Source organism: Pan troglodytes, chromosome 7, assembly GCF_028858775.2.
Source record: "Pan troglodytes isolate AG18354 chromosome 7, NHGRI_mPanTro3-v2.0_pri, whole genome shotgun sequence".
Lineage (NCBI taxonomy): Eukaryota > Metazoa > Chordata > Mammalia > Primates > Hominidae > Pan > Pan troglodytes.
Genome location: NC_072405.2, coordinates 8,812,456 through 8,835,357, shown reverse-complemented (window position 1 = coordinate 8,835,357; position 22,902 = coordinate 8,812,456). Strand labels below are relative to the sequence as shown.

General features: G+C 49.0%; 1 protein-coding gene across 10 annotated transcripts in view; it reads right to left on the bottom strand.

Annotated features, from left to right (window-relative positions):
• Positions 1-22,902, bottom strand: part of ARHGEF10 (Rho guanine nucleotide exchange factor 10) — a 146,659-nt gene that overhangs the window by 65,553 nt on the left and 58,204 nt on the right. For 8 of the 10 annotated variants that reach the window (XM_016959043.4, XM_016959045.4, XM_016959044.4 and 5 more), the window contains 6 exons: positions 20,595-20,758; positions 17,148-17,264; positions 14,523-14,637; positions 11,572-11,678; positions 1,839-1,916; positions 903-1,082 (listed from right to left, as the gene is read on the bottom strand). In XM_016959043.4, the coding sequence (XP_016814532.4) occupies positions 903-1,082; positions 1,839-1,916; positions 11,572-11,678; positions 14,523-14,637; positions 17,148-17,264; positions 20,595-20,758 (761 nt within the window). The remainder of the gene's footprint in view (positions 1-902; positions 1,083-1,838; positions 1,917-11,571; positions 11,679-14,522; positions 14,638-17,147; positions 17,265-20,594; positions 20,759-22,902) is intronic. The other 2 variants (XM_016959048.4, XM_063816112.1) reach the window with 1 other exon arrangement.

The window sequence follows — 22,902 nt, the reverse complement described above, 5'->3', positions numbered from 1 at the left end:
ATATTTATTCAAAGCATTTATAGACCTCATCAAGTACATATACAAACTACATAGGAAAACATTTCACGTATTATTATAACATTCATTTAAGAAGAGGAACACTTTTTTCAAAACTTGCAAGCTTATATCCCTTTGATAGCATCATAGTCTTAAATAATTACAGAAACCAACCTGTTTCACTCATAATCCTCTACATCTAGGTAGAATCCAACCAATATACAGTAAGTATGATTCATACACGGAGTGAGGATAAAATGACTCGAAACTGCCAATGCAGAAACCACCAGTGGTTTCCAGGCAGCTAACCCTTTCTCCTGCCAGGAAGTGTTAATGCAAGCTGTTGCAACATCATATTCCTGTGTCACAGCATAGGGCCGAAAGCCTGTATCTACACAACAGAAGCTACAGCCAAGGGCAAAAGTTTGAGAAAACATCTAGGAATTTTCCCATCACGTGTTTTCTGTTTTTCCCAGGCACAGATAATTCTGCACCCAGAAAGTGACACCTAGATCAGGAAGAGAACCTGTGTGAGGGCTTAAAAACGGCAATTTTACAACATTGCCAAACACACGGCATCCTTGCTCAACAACAAAAAGCTTCAGCAAATCGTCTAATGGGGCATCCAAGACTCGATAAAGTGCATATTTTTAAATGTCCTCAGATACAGCTTTTGTCCAGAGTGTCTGCCTTTCTAAAGCCTTGGCCTCCCTGGTAAAGATCCATTTATCATTTCCCTAGTGCACACGCTTGGCCAGGGCATTGCAACTTCAGCCTGGCCTTTAGAGAGAACTGCACACTTGTCAGCTTGCAGGAGCTCAGGGGCAAAACATCAGCCTAAGAAGGGAAGAGAGGACAGGTGCACGGAGAGCCCCGTGGACATCCAGGTGTCCCAGCTTAATTACCGAAGCCACGAAGACATCGCCTATCATTTCCACGGAGTCCCACTCGGAAACGCGGCTGGCCAGCGCGATCTGAAACAGCGAGTGGCACTGCAGGATCTCTTTGACTCGGTAGAACACCGTCTTCAGCTTCCTCTCACTCAGAACCTTTGGCTCCATCTCAGACAGCGGCTTCTCATATTGCTAAGACAAAATGAGCAAAGACAGTTCGGACTTTTCTTTTTCAGAGCCTGGGTCTTGTTTTGTTGTCCAGGGTGGAGTGCGGTGGTGCGATCACGGCTCACTGCAGCCTCAAACTCCTGGGCTCAAGCCATCCTCCCACCTCAGCCTCCCAAGTAACTGGGATTATAGGCATGTTCCATGGGGGCACGGCTGCTTCAGACATTTTTCTTTTTTCTTTTTCTTTTTTTTTTTTTTTGAGACAGTCTCAGTCTGTCACCCGTGCTAGAGTGCAATGGCATGATCTCAGCTCACTGCAACCTCTGCCTCCCGGGTTCAAGCAATTCTCCTGCCTCAGCCTCCCGAGTAGCTGGGACCATAGGCACATACCGCCACACTCGGCTAATATTTTGTATTTTAGTAGAGATGGGGTTTCACTGTGTTGCCCAGGCTGGTCTCGAACTCCTGAGCTCGGGCAATCCACCTGCCTCAGCCTCCCAAAGTGCTAGGATTACAGGGGTGAGCCACCGAGCCTGGCCCAGACATTTTTAAAGCTTAGATAAATGAATGTAAATATTCACCTACATAAATTATATTTATTTCAAAATAAATCATGACTTTTGATGTCAATATACAGACATAATAAATCCTTTTGAGAATTTTGCAAATTTGCATGTTATGTTTCATAAACATATATGCTTTGCATTTATGGATCAAAATGTATATAGGTAAAAAAGAATAATAGAAATGTATGTATTATGTAACATGACACTTAAGTACCTCCAAAATCCTCTTAAGAGCATCTACGTAGTTCTTTTCACTGTCGACAACTGAACCCAGTATATATCTTCTTACAACCTGTTGGAAATTTGAAAGTACAATGATAGAAAACTGCTTTATGATACATACAGATACATTTTACTTCTATGCTGAGGCTTGCTGATAAATAACTTCTATTTTTAGAAAACAGTGCATAAGGGTAGCCTAATTAAATAACATTACAGGTACAAAACATACTTCGCCCCATTAATACAATTATATAATGTCTTAAACCTCAAACTATGAACTATAACTACAGCTGGGACAAAAAAAATTACAGCACTGAAAAGAAATTCCTTCACTTATGCAACGATAATATACTGAATTAACAGACTGTGTTTTAAGTATCCAACATTCAGGTAGATGATACTTCCTATGAATTCAGGATAAAAAATAGTTCCAGTCTTGATCAATGAATGTTATTAGCAACACTTATCTAAAATCCTTATTCCAAAGTTCTAAGAAAACAAAGTTTGTGGAATGTGGAGGAATCTTTTTTTTTTTTCAAAGATCTTTCAACCATCCAAAGATCTACCTATGAGGCCAAGAATGTGGACAGTAAATTATTCATGTCACTTAGAGGTGCAAAAAAAAAAATTTCTACAATCTGACATGTTTGCAATCAAAACCTGACGTTATTTTCCATCTTGCTTTTCATCACTGAAGCACATACAATAGACTTGTGGCTGTAAGATCCTGTGAAAGGCCAATGAGGATGCCCGGCATTTTCCTCATTCTAAACACAGTCCAGCTAGTGATCACTGTACTTTCAATTTGCCAATTCATGGAAAACAGAGCAAAACAGGGCAATGGAGTTTCTCCTAAACCAGCATGCGCACTCCCGCATATGAACACACGCCCGGGCACACCACACCACACACACTCCTGTACACACCACCCCATATACGTGCAAGATAACACACACGTGCGCACATGGAAGCACACCACACACACACATGCACACACATGGGTACACCAGTGTAGCATCAGGCTACCTGCAGCCCTGGACTATGCTATTTGAAGGGACTGCGTTGCCACCTAGCGGGCAAAGCGCATTTTTCACAAAGGAAATTTCTCTGGTTAAAAAGATTGCAGGGCAACCAAGATTTACAAAACCTGATTAACAAGGGAGAGATTACTCTTTTTAGAGAAAGGATTATTCCATTCGCAAAAGACAAAAATCAACCCTTCTAAAATACCCAAAGAAGAAACTGATGTATTAAAAAAATACTAATGTATTAAAAAAATACAGGTGTGGCTGGGATTAAACACACACACACACACACACACACACACACACACAGAGCCAGAAGCTGGGAAGCTGCAGCTGCTGCTGCTGACTGATTCACAGGAAACGTCAGAGCACAGAGGCTTCTCTTTCAAACGAGAGCTTAGAACCCAAAGGCCAAGCAACCCCTCCCATCATCAAACCCAGGCCAGTCTTTCTTCTGAAATTCAGATTCCCAAACACTATCCCAAGGCTCCTGAGTCACAGTTGTGGGGGTCAAACATAAAAACGTATTTGTGTATATATACATATAATATATATAATATGTTATATATTATACTATATATATTATTGATATCTGTACCTATATTATGTGTATATATTATTTATATGTGTATATATATTATGTACGTATATTTTTTAAAGTCCTGAGATGATACTAATATAGTATCAGGTCAAAAGATCTGGAATAGGTATAATATTAAAATACAAAAACAAAACAAATCTCCCGGGTTTCATGGCTACTGCACGTGATGTCACTCTTTTTGGCAGTTCAATCTGACACATCAAATTGTATGCCCACTAAGGGGTGGGACAGGGAGCCTCCAGTGCTCAGGAAGAGTGTCAATCTCTTCCTGAGAAGCCTGACCTAAAGTCATAGAGGAGAAATCCATCCTGAAGGCAGCCCCCAGAGGGAGGGTCCCTGGCATGAAGGTCATGGGGCAACTGGACAAAGCCAGCGCTGGAGGACAATCAGAGACACTCCTAGGCCTGAGCCTGGAGAGCTGTGGATGGCGCCTGGGCCTGGCCCAGCCTGACCTTCCTCATGTCCTCACCGGGAATGGGGACGAGACAGAGTCCTCCGTCCTCCAGCATCAAGGGTACTTTCCAAGTAAAGAACGACCCTTCTTTATTTCAAAAAGAACATTTTCCTTTTTCCACCCCCAAATTAGGCATGCAAAGAATGTTTAATATACAGCATTTTAGAGTTATGTTTCCCTTAATTCAATTCTAGAGGAGAACAAGAATTAAAGAGCATCAATACCCCCCATTTAACCACTCAAGAGAAAACTCCCAGGGACAACACATTTGGCAGGAGGAAAACAAAATCGATGTGAATCATGACTACGATAAAGAAAGCTGCATCAAAGAATGCAGAAATCCTAAATACTGCTAAATTTCTAATCCTAATCCCAGCTATCATCTCATTGAAACTGACAGCACTGTGCTAACACAACACAGAGACCTTGCTGTACAGGACTTCACTGAACCATTATGGTGTGATAAGCAAGATGGAAATAGACATTAAAATCCACCCTTCAAAGAAAAGGAAAACTGAACTTCAGAAATTAACTACTAGACAAAAGTAACTGAGATAAGCAGAGCAAAAAACAGAATTTCATCCAGGTCTGTGGGACTAATTTGGAAAGCTTAAACCTTTTACAGAAACCATAAAACAATGAACAGTCACTGCCAATTCGCTGACCAAATCCACCAAAATCAGTACCCAACAGACAGGCCCTTGGAAAAGTGCCATACAACAAAAAGGTCAAACCATCTTTCCTCTGATATGTGCACACTCCCCTACTAATCACTACTCACTCTCTCTTCACAGAACCTCGACTCTTACCCAGTGACACCCCACGGACCCCGTGACCCACTCAGTGTCTCCTCACAGACCCCTCACACCCCACTGTCTCCTAACAAACCCTAACCCCAATCAGTGTCTGCTCACAACTCTCACCCCAGTCATTGTCTCCTCACAGACCCCTCACACCCAGTTCAGAGTCTCCTCACTACCTTCACCTGACTCAGTGTCCCCTCACAGACCCTCACCCCACCCACTGTCTACTCACAACTCTCACCCCACTCAGTGTCTCCTCACAGACCCCTCACACCCCACTTAGTGTCTCCTCACAACCATCACCCCACTTAGTGTCTCCTCACAACCCTCACCGCACTCAGTGTCTCTTCATAATCTTCGCCAAACTCAGTGTCTCTTCACAGACCCTTACACACTCAGTGACTCCTCAAAACTCTCACCCCACTCAGTGTCTCCTCAGAGACCCGTCTCGCCCCACTCAGAATCTCCTCACAACCCTCACCCCACTCAGTGTCTCCTTACAGACTCCTCACCCAATTCAGTGTCTCCTCACAGACCCCGCACCCCACTCAGTGTCTCCTCACAGACTCCTCACCCAACTCAGTGTATCCTCACAACTTTCACCCCACTCAGTGTATCTTTACAACTCTCACCCCACTTAATATCTGCTCACAACCCTCACCCCATCAGTGTCTCCTCAGAACCCTCGCCGCACTCAGTGTCTCCTCATAACCCTCACCCGACTCTGTCTCCTCACAATCCACACCCCTCAGTGCCTCCTCACAAACCCTCACCCCACTCAGTGTCTCCTCACAAACCCTCACCCCACTCAGTGTCTCCTCACAACCCTCACCCCACTCAGTGCCTAACAAAGCTCACCCCACTCAGTGTTTCCTCACAAAACTCACCCAACTAGTGTTTCCTCACAAACCCTCCTACCACTCAGTGTCTGCCTACAACCCTCACCCCACTCAGTGTCTCCTGACAAACTCTCACCCTACTCAGTTTCTCCTCACAACCCTCACCCCACTCAGCGTCTCCTCACAACCCTCACCCTATTCAGTGTCTCCTCACAAACCCTCACCCCACTCAGTGTCTCCTGACAAACTCTCACCCTACTCAGTTTCTCCTCACAACCCTCACCCCACTCAGCGTCTCCTCACAACCCTCACCCTATTCAGTGTCTCCTCACAAACCCTCACCCCACTCAGTGTCTCCTCACAAACCCTCACCCCACTCAGTGTTTCCTCACGACCCTCACCCCACTCCCTGTTTTCTTACAACTCACACGGCACTCGGTGACTCCTCAAAGACCCCTCACACCACACTCAGTGTCTCCGCACAGACCCCTTACCCCATTCAGTGTCTCCTCACAGACTCCTTACCCCACTCAGTGTCTCAATACCCCTCACCGCACTGAGTGCCTCCTCACAGATTTCTCACATCACTCAGTGTCTCCTCACAACCCTCCCCCCACTCAGTGCCTCCTAACAAAGTTCACCCCATGCAGTGTCTCCTCACAAACCCTTACCACACTCAGTGTCTCCTCACAAACCTCACCCCACCTAGTGTCTTCTCACAAACCCTCCTCCCACGCAGTGTCTGCTCACAACCCTCACCCTACTCAGTGTCTCTTCACAACTCTCATCCCACTCAGTGTCTCCTCACAACCCTAACCCCACTCAGGGTCTCCTCACAAACCTTCACCCCACTCAGTGTTTCCTCACGACCCTCACCCCACTCCGAGTTTTCTCACAACTCACACCACACTCCATGACTCCTCCCAGACCCCTCACACCACACTCAGTGTCTCCGCACAGACCCTTCACCCCATTCAGTGTCTCCTCACAAACCCCTCACCCCACTCAGTGTCTCCACACAGACTCCTTACCCTACTCAGTGTCTCCTCAATAACCCTGACCCCACTCAGTGTCTCCTCACAGACCCCTCACCTTACTCAGTGTCTCCTCACAGATGCCTCACATCACTGTCTCCTCACATACCCCTCACCCCACTCAGTGTCTCCTCACAACTCTTACCCCACTCAGTGTCTCCTCACAACCCTCACCCCACTCAGTGTCTCCTAAGAAAGCTCACCCCATGCAGTGTCTCCTCACAAACCCTCACCACACTCAGTGTCTCCTCACAGACCCCTCACCCTACTCAGTGTCTCCTCACATACCACTCACCCCACTCAATGTCTCCTCACAACCCTCACCCCACTAAGTATCTCACACAACCCTCACCCCATTCAGTGTCTCCTAATAAACCTCAAACCACTCTCTCCTCACAACCCCCCAACTCAGTGTCTCCTCACCACCCTCACCCCACTCACTTTCCCCTCACAACCCTCACCCCACTCACAGTGTCTCATCACAGACCCCTCACACTCCACTCAGTGTCTCCTCACGGACCCCTCACCCCATTCAGTGTCTCCTTACAACCCTTACCCCAATCACTGTCTCCTCATGACCCGCACCCCACTCCATGTTTCCTCACAACTCTCACCGCACTCCGTGACTCCTTGTAGACCCCTCACACCTCAGTGTCTCCTCGCAGACCCCTCACCCCACTCAGTGTCTCGTCACAGACCCCTCACCGCACTCAGTGTCTCCTCACAACCCTCACCCAACTCAGTGTCTCCTCATAACTCTCACCCCACTCAGTGTCTCCTCACAATACTCACCCCACTCAGTGTCTCCTCACAAACCTCACCCCATTCAGTGTTTCCTCACAAACCCTCACCCAACTTAGTGTTTCCTCAGGACCCTCACCACACTCCGTGTTTCCCCACAACTCTCACCACACTCGGTAACACCTCACAGACCCCTCACACCCGACTCAGTGTCTCCCCATACCCCACTCAGTGTCTCCCCATACCTCACCCCACTCAGTATCTCCACAGACTCCTTACCCCACTCAGTGTCTCCCCATACCCCTCACCCCACTCAGCGTCTCCCCACAGACCCCTCACCCACTCAGTATCTCCACAGACTTCTTACCCCACTCAGTGTCTCCTCAATACCCCTCAGCCCACTCAGTGCCTCCTCACAATCAACACCCCACTCAGCATATCCTCACAAACCCTCACCCCACTCAGTGACTCCTCAAAACCTACAGCCCCACTCAGCATCTCCTTACAACCCTTACCACACTCACTGTCTCCTCAAAACCTACAGCCCCACTCAGCATCTCCTTACAACCCTTACCACACTCACTGTCTCCTCACAACCCTCACCCCACTAAGTGTCTCCTCACAAACCCTCACCCCACTTAGTGTCTCCTCATAACCCTCACCCCACTAAGTGTCTCCTCAAAACCTTCACCCCACCTAGTGTCTCCTCATAAACCCTCATCCCACTCAGTGTCTCCTAACAACCCTCACCCTACTCAGTGCCTCCTAACAAAGCTCACCCCACGCAGTGTCTCCTCAGAAACGCTTACCCCACCTAGTGTCTCCTCACAACCCTCACCCCACTCAGGGTCTCCTCACAGACCCCTCTCCCAACTCAGTGTCTCTTCACAACCCTCACCCCATTCAGTGTCTCCTCACAAACCCTCACCCTACTTAGTGTTTCCTCATGACCCTCACCCCAATCCATGTTTCCTCACAACTCTCACCGCACTGACTCCTCTCAGACCCCCACACTCCACTCATTGTCTCCCCACAGACCCCTCACCCCATTCAGTGTCTCCTCACAAACCCCTTACGCCACTCAGTGTCTGCTCACAACCCTCACCCCACTCAGTGTCTACACACAGACTCCTTACCCCACTCAATGTCTCCTCAATACCCTTCACCACACTCAGTGTCTCCTCACAGCCCTCACCCCACTGAGGGTCTCCTTACAAACCTCACACATCCCACTCAGTGTCTCCTCACAGACCTCTCACCCTACTCAGTGTCTCACTACTCCTCACCCCGCTCAGTGTCTCCTCACAACACTCACCCCACTCAGCGTCTCCTCACAACCCTCCCCCCACTCAGTGCCTCCTAACAAAGCTCACCCCATACTGTGTCTCCTCACAAACCCTCACCACACTCAGTGTCTCCTCACAAACCTCACCCCACCTAATGTCTCCTCACAAACCATCCTCCCACTCAGTGTCTGCTCACAACCCTCAACCCACTCAGTGTCTCCTGACAAACCCTCACCCTACTCAGTGTCTCCTCACAACCCTCACCTCTCTCAGTGTCTCCTCATAAACCCTCACCCCACTCAGTGTCTCCTCACAACCCTCACCTCTCTCAGTGTCTCCTCATAAACCCTCACCCCACTCAGTGTCTCCTCACAACCCTCACCTCATTCAGTGTCTCCTCACGACCTGCACCCCACTCCGTGTTTTCTCACAACTCACACCACACTCCGTGACTCCTCACAGACCCCTCACACCACACTCAGTGTCTCCACACAGACCCTTCACCCCATTCAGTGTCTCTTCACAAACCCCCCACCCCACTCCACGTTTCTTCCCAGCCCTCACTCCACAGTGTCTCCTCACAACCGTCACCCCACTCAAAGTCCCCTCACAAACCCTCATCCCACTCAGTATCTCTTCACAACCATCACCCCACTCAGTGTCTCCTAACAAACCTCACCCCACTCACTGTCTCTTCACAACTCTCACCCCACTCACAGTGTCTCATCACGGACCCCTCACACCCCACTCAGTGTCTCCTCATGGACCCCTCACCCCAATCACTGTCTCCTGACGACCTGCACCCCACTCCTTGTTTCCTTGCAACTCTCATGGCACTTGGTGACTGCCCACAGACCCCTCACATCCCACTCAGTGTCTCCTCAGAACTTTCACCTCTCCTCAGCATCTCCCCACAACCCTTACTCCACTCACTGTCTCATCACAACCCTCACCGTACTCACTGTCTCCTCACAAACCCTCACCCCACTCCGTGTCTCCTCAAAACCCTCATCCCATCTAGTGTCTTTTCACAAACCCTCATCCCACTCAGTGTCTCCTCACAACCCTCACACCACTCACTGTCTCCTCACAGACCCCTCACATTGCACTCAGTGTCTCCTCACAGACTCTCAGCTCACTCACACTCTCCTCACAACCCTCACCTGCTCAGGGACTTCTCACAGACTCCTCACCCCACTCAGTGTCTCCTCACAGACCCCTCACACCCCACTCAGGGTCTGGCATCGTCTCTTTCACACTCACCCCCGCACCCTGCCCACTGGTCTTCAGCTCAGGCCGCTGTCTTGGCTTGGGCCACGCGTCCTCAAGGTCTCCTGACTCTTCTGGTCCTGAATCACTCATACTCCTGTTATGATTCCTGTTTAGTCCCTCATCTGCTAGGATGCATTTCCCCTGTGCTTTTCCCTTCTTTTCCTACTTTTGGTTTTTGGCTTCATCACTACACTAAGTTCTCAGAGTGCAGGATCCAAGTCCCTCTCACATGATGTGTCCTCACCAGAATAGGTACCCCACATGCAGTGAGGGCCCCAGATAGTAGAGGACTGGCCAGCATGTTATCCTATTGAGCGCCTCATAGGACTGCCAAGAAGGTGTTCAGCCATGAACCCCATTCATAACTCCTGAGCATGAAGTGAGGCGGGTGAGCTGGACAGCATGCATAGGAGAAAGCGTAGATCCTCTGTTCCTGGTAAAGGCTGTCAACCACCCCCCTGGATGTGTGGCAGCCCAGATCACATGGCCCCAGTGAGCACAGACAGGTTAGGAGTAGGCTGTGATGGGAGAGACTGAGATCAGACAAGACCCCTTCCTCGCATAGCTGGAGGACGCAGTTCTGATGATCAGCCTCCTCCGAGTCCAGGCTTTCTTACAGAGTACACAAGGATGGCAAGGGGATTTGCAAGGATGAAATGCAGTGAAACACACCAGGGACCGGGCACGGGGCCTGCACAGAGCATGCACACCCATGAGTGACAGTTGCTCAACAACTGTCTCCAAGCTCTGTTGACACTCCATCCCGTCACTCCTGTGATGCTGCTGACAAAACTAATACTTCAGTCATCGCTGTCCAATTCCAGTGAAATGTAAGCCTCCTATTTCAGCCTGGCCAATTATGAACAGCTCGCAGGTATCCCTTTTCATCTCTTTTTAAACCTGGCCAGTCACTAAGCATTTCTGTGTTGTTTTTCTTTAATCTGACAATGCTCTCTCTTGCTCTATCTGCCTACCTGTATCAGGGATCTCCCCAGATCCGTGGATTACACATATGTCTGCTTATCCATCCTGGTGTCCATGATTTGCACCTCGCTGCCCATGTGGGAAACAACTCCCATCATCCCAAAGTATCAGCCCCTGCTGCTAAAGGCCTGCAAACTTGGTGCTGTCACTCTGGTTCCTCAAGTTTTATCTTCCTTTTACCCTAAGACAATCCAATGAAAACCACTGATTTTTTCCCTTCTGCTACTGAGTATCAGATTTTTAAGAAATGCATTATATTCAGATTTAATTAGTTACTGAAAATCTGTCATTTTCATCTCAGTCTCAGGTAGCTACATACACATACTGACCATACAAACCCACACTCTGTCTCTGTGAAAGTAAAAACTGTGTGACTGACTCCCATGAAGAATGCAAGTTCCTCCCCTTTCTCACAGCTACACTCAGGGTCAGGGGTGCTGTCCAAAATATTTAAGGACCAGAAGGGCCTGAGTCCAGGCCACAGCTGCTGACCAGCGTCCCCCCAGACCCTTGCTGAGCCCAGCAGTAAGCCTCTAAGTGCTGGGCCAGGAACCTATAGTGGAGGGCCCGAGTGGATGCAGAGTTTGAGACAGCAAATATTTACCAACCAGCATCAAACATACAAATATTTAAAAACTAGCACAGCTCTGCTGGTCAACAGCCCCTGTCAGCTCTGCTCATCTCACCTGCTGCTGAGATAAACCCTCGGGCATCGGGGTCAAGATGGCTTCCGGGTGCTTGCAGTCAACATCAATGAACAGATTCTGTTCTTCCTCAAGAGAAGATCTGTGATCTTAAAAAAAAGTCAAAATGCATGAATTTTACATTGAAATAATATATTCACAACACTATAGTACAGTAAAAAAAAGTCAAATACATATTTTGTGTAGACCTTTCAATTTTCCATGCTTACTTGACACCCAGCTATTATTAAGTTGAATTTTTAACAAATCCAATAAAATATTCTTTCCAGAGGGTAATACAGTATTTGTCTGTATTTGAAATTTTCAGTATTTAAAGTTTAACTTCAAAAGGGAGAGGTGCCATTTGAATAGCTAGATAGCAAAGTGGCAATATTTTGGAATCTTAGTGTTTTAGAATATTTCATAAATTAAATATTTTAGTTTCTTAATCTATAAAATATCACAATCAGAAACAAGGAAACACAGCTAAGAATGGCTAAAAACAGTCATTGAAAACTGAGGTGAGTCAAAAGTCATTGAAAACTGAGGTGGCACTTAGTATATTTCTTGTGTCTCTCTCACTGGATGCCTTAAGAAGCACAGCTTTCCAAAACTCAAACAGTTTAAACAAAAACTAAATTCACAGTTGGGCATGGTGGCTCACTCCCCTAATTCCAGCACTTTGGGAGACCGAGATGGTAGAATCGCTTGAGCCTAGGAGCTCAAGACCAGCCTGGGCAACATAGCAAGACTCCATCTCTACAAAAAATTTAAAAATTAGCCAGGCATGGTGGTGAGCACCTGTACTCCCAGCTAGTCAGGAGGCTGAGGCAGGAGGATCGCCTGAACCCAGGAGGTGGAGGCTGCAGTGAGCTGTGGTCGTGCCACTGCACTCCAGCCTGGGCGACAGAGTGAGACCCTGTCTCTAAAAAACAAGAAAACGCCTACGTTCATTTTTTAAAACACAGCTAACTACATTAAAGCATCCACAAAATGGCTGGAAATCAGAAAAGCACAGGCACTTTTAGAGGATAGAAACCTGCGTTTTTCTAGTTCAAAGATCCCAAACCCTGGCTGCACAGAAACATCTATCTAAGGGGCTTTAAAACCTACTGATGCCCAGACTTTTCCCTCAGAGATCAACGGATCAGCCAGGGAAGGAGGGCCTGGCACCAGCATGTTTTAAAAGCTTTCTAGTTAATTCTTAGGTACAACCAGGACAAAGAACGAAATTCTGTCCAAGCCTCTCATTTTATGGCTTAGGAAACTCGGGTTGGGAGGTTAGGGATTTGCCCTTTTTTTTTTTTCTTGAGATGGACTCTTGCTCTGTCGCCCAGGCTGGAGTGCAATGGCGCGATCTCTGCTCACTGCAAGCTCCGCCTCCCGGGTTCATGCCATTCTCCTGCCTCAGCCTCCTGAGTAGCTGAGACTACAGGCACCCGCCGCCATGCCCGGCTAAGTTTTTTGTATTTTTAGTAGAGACGGGGTTTCACCGTGTTAGCCAGGATGGTCTTGATCTCCTGACCTCGTGATCTGCCCGCCTCGGCCTCCCAAAATGCTGGGATTACAGGCATGAGCCACCGTGCCCGGCCAAGGATTTGCCTATTAAACTGCCGCACCTCTCCAACTGACCCCCAAAAGAATACCCCTAAACCAGAGACAAAGCACGACCTGCTCCCAGGGCCTGAGTCAGGGCTTCTCAGACTGTCCCACACACCCAGTCCCGGGGGACTCTGCCAGCCTGCAAATCCTGGCTCAGGGGCCTGGCGTGGGCTCCAGGTGGGCAGTTGTGATCAGCTCCTGGAATCTGGGCTCCAGTTGGGGGGTTGCTGCTGGTGGCAGACACACTCCTTGAGGCAGTGAATGTGGCCCCAAATCCCAACTCCTCACTGGACAGAGCTGCCTGTGCTTTCCAGGGGCTGTGTAAATATGGCCACCTCCTCAAAGGCTGTCCTTTGCTGCCCTGAGCACCTCATGGCACCTCATCAGGGCACGATACTACTGCACATTTTATTAGAATGCACCTGCCCGTCTCCATCACCAAATAAACCCCTCAGGGATGCTGACAGCTTTCCCCCACCTTGTCTGAGATGCCGAGGGCTTCATTAGGACTGAAAGAGGAAAAGGCCTCCTGAGTTACACCATGTCATACCAATTACACATTGTATCCGAGGCCGTTCCTTGAGGGAAAACGTGACTGTAAAGTCCCTTCCAAGTACAGATATTAGCAAATGCTACCCATGTCCTAGCACCAGACAGGCACGTTAGAAAGCTGGAGAACCAACCAGGAAATGCCAGGTCAGAGTCACAGCGACCCCTGTATGACAGTGAAGTCTCAGTCACCCTCCCGTAACTCGACCTTAGGACATCCGTGCACAAAGGCTCCGAGAAGTCTCCTCGGACGGTAAATGACCCCAGCCTGCTGCTTGTTGCCGCCGTGCACGACACCTCCACACCAGCTGCCTTTTCCATACGTAACTGCACAGACCACTGCGCCTTCATTAGATGTTTAGAAAAACCTGGAAATTCTGCTGTCTACTCCAAATCTCCCCTCACCAAGGAAAAGATTCCTGAAATCCCAGTTCAGGACGCTCACGACCTCAGTCCCTGCGGGACCATGCCCAGGAGGGCCAATGTGCTATAAATACAGAGTCCAATGCCAAGAATCCACAGTGACAGAGGCCCCTGCACAGCCCTTCCTATGTCCAGCCAGTGATTCTCAATGATTCTCAATGAGTCTCTGCTGCTGGGCGCCCTCGGTCTAAAACGCCACCCCTGCAGGACGGGGAGGCTGGGGTCAGCAGGGCTGATCCAGACCCAAGCACTGAGCAGGCTGATGCTCCCTAAGGCTGTGGGAGCCTGCGCGGCCACCCCCCACCCCGAGTCCTCCCCACAAGATGTGGCCGCCCCGCCATCCGCGTGTCCTCCCCACAAGAAGACCCGCAGGCACGGACCCTGTGCGATGAGAGACTTGGTCCTGATGAAGGAGCGGCCCCTCTTCACGGCTGCCCTGGTCCTCTCCAGCCCGTCCTTGGTGCCGTCCTTCGCGGCCTTCACGAGCTTCTGCATCTGCGACGGAGAGGGAGATGTGAGAACGGGACGGCGGCAGAACCCACCTGCGACTTTCATTTGCCTGTTTTAAAAGAATACTGTCAAGTAGTCTGGTTCTTGTGAGCGCATGTGTCACGTGCAGTTCTGGGCTAGGTTTTGTTTTGGTTTTGTTTGTTGGAAAAAAGGAAAAAACAGACCTTAAAAATACAGCCCTTCCTGGACATGGTGAAACATGTTCCCTGCCCCATTTAAGGTATTATATGTGATCCACTCACACAAAGAGCTACGTGGGGGTCACAGGTGAGTCACTAACATGCACAAATGTCAAACAACTCGCCTCGAATTAAATGGCAAAACAACTAACTGCAGACGCTCACAGCTTCAGTTCAGCCTTTTAACCTCCCCGGGGCTTCCCACCGCACCCCATGTGGGGGCATGGCCAGCTGTTGACAGGGCCGCCTCACACGCATGGTTACACGGACCCAGCCCTAGCCACGGGGCTGAATGCAAGACCCTGGCAAATGCTGCAGACACGCACGGGACACACCCGAGGGAGGGTCGGGGTGCAGCACGCTGCGGATGTCAGACTCGGAAGCCAGGTCCCCCTGGCCTGGGGCTCCCTGCCTCCACTTCCTCGGCCAGAGCTGTGCTGGACACTCGGCTGCCTAGACTCAGGGGCGTCTGAGGCGTCTCCTGCCATCTGATTTCTTATTCCTTAAAAACCCAACATCTGAGGTACTGGCCACTGGACACTGAGTGATTTCGTCTTTAAAAGATGATCTCTTATGGTACAACCGATGTCCCCATCCCACGGACCTCTCAAAGGGACCAGCAGTGCAGCTGAGAACCAGGCTCTCCTCACTCTGGGTCACACCACCGCGTGAGGAGCAGGGCTGCTGGGCGCCAGCGTGCAGACAGCATCGCTCTAGCCCTGGCCGTGTCTGCCTGCCCTGGACTTCCAAACGCCTGAGGGCTGCCTTCCTGAAGTGTTCACCATGAACACCACACAACACGCACGGCCTCACACCCGCGTCGCCTGCCCCAGACCATCTCCATCACTTGCAATGCTGTCCCCCATCGACGGCGTTAACATCACGTCCCCCGTGGGCTCCCCTGCTCCTGCATCTCCCAACCCCACATGGGACCATGTCCTGCTGCCATTTCCTTGGCCCCTGCACCCATGTCCCCTGCCTCCCGCCCGATGCCGCAGACAGCCCTGCCCGCCTGCGCGTTTCCGTCCTGCACAGCCTGTCCACATCCTGCTCTTTCTCAACCCCAGATTTGGGCTGTGAACCCTTGGTTTTCAGCCAGCCCCATCAGGGGTCCCGGACAGAGTATCAGAGAACTGCAAACTGACAAACTGGAGGGCCGCCATGCTCCCTGAGCCCCAGAGCAGGTGAGACCCCGTGCAGAGCAGGTGAGACCCCGGGTTCCAGGTCACAGCCTCGGCCAGGACTCCCGGCTCTCAGGGCTGACACAGGGGTGTTCTCACCAGGGGAAGCGAGCGTGCTGGGCTCAGCCCTGGCTGCCTCCCCAGCCTTCCTTTCCCACTTCCCACAGTGCCCTCACCTGCTTCAGCCAGGGCACTCCCCGTGTCTGTGAAAATCTCCAAACGTAGCTCACACACCCCTCCCAAGGTTCTGATGGTGCCCTCCACTCCTCAGAAACCCCGCCACACTGCCTGCAGCCTCCGGCAGGTCCCATCAGACACCCTGCAGGGGAGCCAGCCAGATGCTGGATGTGAGGGGGTAACGCGGGCTCCCAGGGGGCGGCTGCAGCTGTGGCTTCTGATGGCCCAAGCACAACAGGGCGGATGAGCCGGCTGCTCCAGAAGCTGTGTGGAGTGCATATCCCTTTCCAGTGAGTGCCACTCAACACATATGAATGATCACAAAATACCAGCAGGATAAAAGGTCCAATTGCAGGAAACAGTACTTGACAGTGCCCTTTTAAAAGACATCGCTCAAAACAGACTGTCACGACACTCAGGTCCCGCAGTTCTCAAGCATTCCGGTCTCAGGGGCCCTGGACGCTCTTAAAAATTATGGAGAGCCCAAATGCCTTTTGTTTACCAGGGTTTTATGTATCAATATTTACTGCATTTGAAGTTAAAACGCTGAAAAATTTTGGATATTTTTATAAATGTTCATTTAAAAAATAATCAACCTATTACATGTTATCTTAAATAACATTGATGAAAAATTGCTGTATTTTCCAAAACAAACAGAAAGTGGCATTGTGCGTTTCTGGAAACCCCTCTCAAGTAGACAGCCAGATGGCATTCCGCCAGTGGTGAGGCCACAGCTGTGGAGCCTCCAGAATGTTCCTGGGTTCCCCGTAAGAGGGAGAGAGTGAAAGGCACAGAGCGTCTCAGAGTCCACGTGAGCCCCAAAGCGTCGGGGGATTCCGGGAGCCCCGGACCACCCTTTGAGAACCGCTGTTGAGACAGCAAGGACCGACCGAGCCGCGCGGTTTTTCTTTACTGCCCAGCCGGCAAGTGGGGGCAGCGGCCGGGGGCAAGACTCTACCTTCAGTTCATGCTTCTGCCTGAGCTGCTGAATCTCCACCACGCCCACCGTGCTTGCCATCAAATCTCTCATCTTTTTCTCATAGTGCTCCTTTAAACGGGTTAGGTCATGAGAAAGCTACAGCATAAAGAGACACAGTCTTTTCACAAAAAGGCTCTTTTTGGTTCTTTGGGACAATTTTACATTGAGAGGATGCTGGCAGCGTCTGCAGTGGCACATCAGGCCTGTCCTGGCTGGGGGCTTCTGGGACCACACGCGAGAGTCCCCATTACTAGCCCAGTTGGTCCTTGAGAGATAAATGCACAAATAGTTGGCTGGGCGCGGTGGCTCACCCCTGTAATCCCAGCACTTTAGGAGGCAGAGGTGGGAGGATCAATTGAGCTCAGGAGTTCAAGACCAGCCTGGGCAACGTGGTGAAACCCTGTCTCTATTAAAATTACAAAAATTAGCCAGGTAGGGTGGTGCGCGCCTGTGATCCTAGCTACTTAGGAGGCTGAGGTGGGCGGATTGCTTGAGCCTGGGAAGTGGAGGCTGCAGTGAACCCTGATGGTGTCACTGCCCTCCAGCCTGGGAGACAGAGTAAGACCCTGTCTCCAAAAAAAAAAAAAAAAAAAAAAAAAAAAAAGAGAGATAAATGCAGAAACGAGTTAAACATGGCATCAAAAGACAGACTCTATCCAGACACCAGGCTAGAGTCTTCTCTGTGCTAGACAGGAGCAAATGCACGCACACAAAATATCTGTGAAATCATTCGTTTACATTTTGGTGGAATCAAAATTATCTAATAAATAAAAATACATAAAATCATTTTTTATGTTGGCATCCAAGCAAAAGATACTTGTATTTAAACTGTACTGAAAGTGACATATTTTGGGGATGGCAGCACGGATTTTCAAGGGTCTCCAACCTGAGGTCACTTTCTCTCTAACTGACGGGACTGGGGACCCCCTGGATCCTTCTCCGTGTGGTCACAGACACTTCAGATGCACGTGGCTGAGGCCCCACTGCTCGTTTCGGGGCATTTCTCATGTCACGGACAGTTTAGGAAGTTTTTAATAAAATTCGAGATTTTTTGAGATGACTTTTGAACAACATGTAGTTTTATTTTGGTTGTTTTTAAAATGTGACCATTTGAACGAGAAAACGTGGTGCTGCCTGCAGCACTTCCATCCTGGACAGGCCTGACCCACGGGCGCCCTGTCTGCACCCCACACAGTATTCCCACCCCCGGTCCAGGCCACTGTCCTGGCAACATGGAGGTGTAGGAGAGGCTGGAAATGCAGAGCGCAGCGCTCCCGGGTTGTAATTCTGCACCACAAACCCACTGTGTGCTGGCTTTCCCCAGCTCCTTCGCCCAGCAGGGAGGGCTGCTGAACCACTGGCACTGCCCGGACAGTCAAGGGCTCCTCTGGGATATGGGTCCGCTCCAAGGCAAGGGCAGGGTCTCCTGAATTACTACCAAGGAGTGACTACTAATGCCTCTCGGCTCCTCAGTGGCCTGGCCCCTCTGTCACAGCCCACCATGAAAGCGAAACTGAAGAGCATTTAACCCACGCTCCCAGGCACACACCGAGCCTCCATCTGTGACGTCAGAGCCCAGCACTCTTCTTAAATCTCAGTTTAAATCAAGTGTCTGACTCAGCTACAGCAAGCTAAATATCACCTTAGTTATCAGCTGTTAAAAACTACAATTGCAGGCCGGGTGCAGAGGCTCATGCCTGTAATCCCAGCACTTTGGGAGGCTGAGGCAGGCAGATCACAAGGTCAGGAGTTCGAGACCAGCCTGGCCAATATGGTGAAACCCCGTCTCTACTAAAAATACAAAAATTAGCTGGTAGTGGAAGGTGCCTATAATCCCAGCTACTTGAGAGGCTGAGGCAGGAGAATTACTTGAATCTGGGAGGTGGAGGTTGCAGTGACACGAGATCACGCCATTGTACTTCAGCCTGAGCGACAGGCAAGACTCCATTTCAAATTAAAAAAAAACCCGAAAAACTACAATTGCAGCTTCATCGGTTGTTTAAATCGCAGTTGTAATGATGACGGTGGCAGAAAAGATCTAATTCCTGGAAGAACTTGTGAATGAAACTGGGTAGGTGAGCTGACCGCCACGATCTAGTAGATTCTCCTTGAGTTTCACGACCCAGGTTCACAGAATATGAGAACTGTAGGCAGCCCATAATCACTTGTAAACCATAGGGATGTGGCAGCTAGGTCCAGGAATGAAATCTCCGCTTACTGGGGGTTACTAGGGGACCAGAGGGATAACACCGGTTATCACCAACTGTCACTATGGCGGGCATCCGGTCACCATCTCTATCAGTAACACGGGACTCGCCGGCCTCAGACGAGGACTGCGTGTGGCTTCCATCTTAGCCTCACACAGAAAGTACACAGACATCACTGTAGATGAGCACAAATCTATCCTTTTACAAACAGTCAAAAAAAAACTCTAACAAAACACCGGTGGCACGGCCTGGCACCACCAAGGCCTGGGAGGTGCCTCAGCTGAATGGTTCCCAGGTTCCATGACTCACAACCACCCAATTCCAGAATTCACGCCTAACAGCTCTGACATCCCACCTCACACCCTAATCTCAAGACTTTTCCACAAAAAAAGTAAAATAAAAATTCCCTATAAGAAAGGATCATCCTGCTGGGTGTGGCGGTTCACACCTGTAATCCCAGCACTTTGGGAAGCCGAGATGGGCAGATCACCTGAGGTCAGGGATTCGAGACTAGCCTGGCCAACATAGGGAAACCCCATCTCTACTAAAAATACGAAAATTAGCTAGGAGTCGTGGCAGGCACCTGTAATCCCAGCTACTTGGGAGGCTGAGGCAAGACAATGGCTTAAACCTGGGAGGCAGAGATTGCAGGGAGCTGAGATTGCGCCATTGCACTCCAGCCTGGGAGACAGAACGAGACTCCATCTCAAAAATAAGAAAAAGAAAAAAGAAATGATTGTCACAGGTCAGTTTAGAAGCTTTTGTCCCTTAACATCTTCTATTTTTACATCTTCCTTTTCATGCTGAACATGCTAAAGTTCAAACCTCACTTAAAGCAAAGTGCAGATGTGCTGTGTCTTAGGGAACCCCGATCCCATCTATTCAGTGTTCCGCAAATGGTGCTACGTGCAAAGCACATAATACATTAAAACACAAGCAATTCAGAGAATAACTACTTTCTTATTCAAGGTGATGAGCTCATTTAAGACCTTTTAAGTGGATTATAGAAGTTTAATTTCTCCATCTTTCCATGACGATACTTAACTATATGAAACAAGAGACGTCTTCTCCTTTGCCAATATCTTATGCTTTCCCCAAACTACTTATTAGCATCTTAACAAATCACTATGAAGTACTAGGTGGATCACAATCATATTCACAGCCCCCTGTCCGTGTTAACGCGAGAGAACCATCCCTCACATATGCAGGGAACACATACTTGCTTTTTGTGGTTGCTGCGCAGGAAGGACCTGGGAATCCCATTCTTGCACTCCGAGTCACTCTGCTCTTCGTAACTTTCAAATTCACTCGAACTCCATCCGTATTCCAAGGAGCTGTTTCCACCTTCATCCCCATTCTCAACATCATCATAAATCATTTCATCTGAGTGCATAAATTCCAAAATGAAATTAAAACTTTAGAATTCCATGTGGGCTGTTTTGTGCCTGTTTGTTTGTGGTTTTACCAAATCATCTAGAGCTGGGGGTGGAAGGAAATCTGAATCATGCTGAGGACCCTGCGGAGCCCCGGGCTTGCTCCATGGAAGGCACTGTGCAGCGCCTCCACCACCTGGGCAGGGCCGGGGAGGCTGGGGAAAAGCACTTCAGGTGTTTCTCACAAGTGCTCCTCCCCCATCTGTACCCCGAGGATCACCTGGCTATGGGCATCCGCCACAGTCATGCCAGATAACTTGTCAGCCTTAGAGAACTTCCCAAGAAGAAAAATCTTCCTTTATATAAACTTACAGGATGTTTTGAAAATTAGACAGAGAGAAATGGTGGACAGATGATAGGCATGTAGATGGACGGTGGATTATAGAAATATGGGTAGGTGGATGGATAGGTGGATGATACAGATATTCAAGTACCAGCACTAGCAAGAAAATACACATAGATTTTTAAATTTTCAATGCTGTGATGCTAACAAGACTTTTAGAGAATGAAAATGACATTCTTCAAACTCCCAGAATATGAGTGTCTCTCTAACTCTTTTATCAGTCACACAAGCATAAATGTTTCTTTATTTTACCTGGTTTCTTAGATACAAATAATCTCCATGCCTTAAAAATATTAAATTTATTCTTTATGCATCCACAATCATTCACTGTAACAAAACTTGGCCTTAAAAATCCTTAGTAATTAAGCACTGAGGAATATATACATCTCAGCACATAAGTAACATTCAAAGCCAACACTTGCTTTCACTGGAAATGCAAAATTAGACATGAACTTGTCACTTACAATCCTTAGATATTTCAAATTACCCTATCCTTGTAATATTTCTCCACTGACTACAAAACAGGTCCTCCAAATGTCTGATTAAAAGTTCTGGCAGGTCAACAGCAGCCTGGCAAAGCCATAAAATGCGTGAAATGAGCTCACTTTGCAGAAGCTGCAGCGCGTTCTGTGTGCCACGGACAACGATCACCACCCGGGCATCCGGCAGTCTCAGCAACTCAGCTCAGCGGGTGAATGGGTCAAGTCCTTGCACAATTGCCTGAAATTTGGGGCTGGGCATCATCCTGAGAGCTCACCCACATGCCCAAAAGCCAAGAGTCATCCTGAGAGCCTACCCACGTGCCCAAGAGCGGAGGGGCTACAGCCTATACCATGTACTAGGGGACTCAGAGAAAAGCACCCCTACGCTCCCCAGTGTGTGTCTGCACTGTTCCTCCAGCCTGTCTTAGAAGCTCCACCCCCTACACGCCCTGGTGTGTGTCTGTACTCTCCCTCCACACTGTCTTAGAACCTCCATCCCCTACACGGCCCCGTGTGTGTCTGCACTGTTCCTCCAGACTGTCTTAGAACCTCCACCCCCTACACACCCCGGTATGTATCTGGACTGTCCCTCCAGAGGTTATAAGGAAACTCCATCCCCTACTTCCTTGCATCCATCTCTGGACTTCCAACTTTTCTGGTCTATACAAAACAAGTCTACAAAGACATGGTTTTCATACATGTTACCTTTTTCACCTCAATTAGATTTTCAGCCCTTTGAGAGCTGGAGCTGCATTTTCTGTATTCCACACAGCAGTTGGCAAGAGTCTAATCAATCAATCTAGCTCTCTCAATGCCTTGTTAAGGCTCCTGGGACCCAGCCACAGGATCAGGCACGTTTGGACGCCTTTACCTTAGCTCTGTTACAACTCAGGCTATTCAGATGTATGAAAAATGGGTGGTTTTCAATGTTTTAGAAACGCAATTGCTGTTGTGGCCCCCAGCAAACACGGAACTTCCAAGGACTTTGAAGGGTCTTGCTAACCATCAATTCAGTGAATTACTCACGTCCTCTTGAATGCCTGGGCTCGCAGATTTGTGGTTCTAAAACTGGACGTTAAATCCAGTCACCCTGGCATTTGTTTTCTGACCAAGCCACTGACCAGGCAGCGCCATTGACTTATTGTCCTTGATGACAATCTTGTCGTTGGCCCTTAGCCCCGCGTATTTAAAAAGTGGCCTATGGAGGCATTGGCTGTACAGTGAGCGTACCTAATGCCACTCAATCCTACGTGCTGAACTGACTGAAAG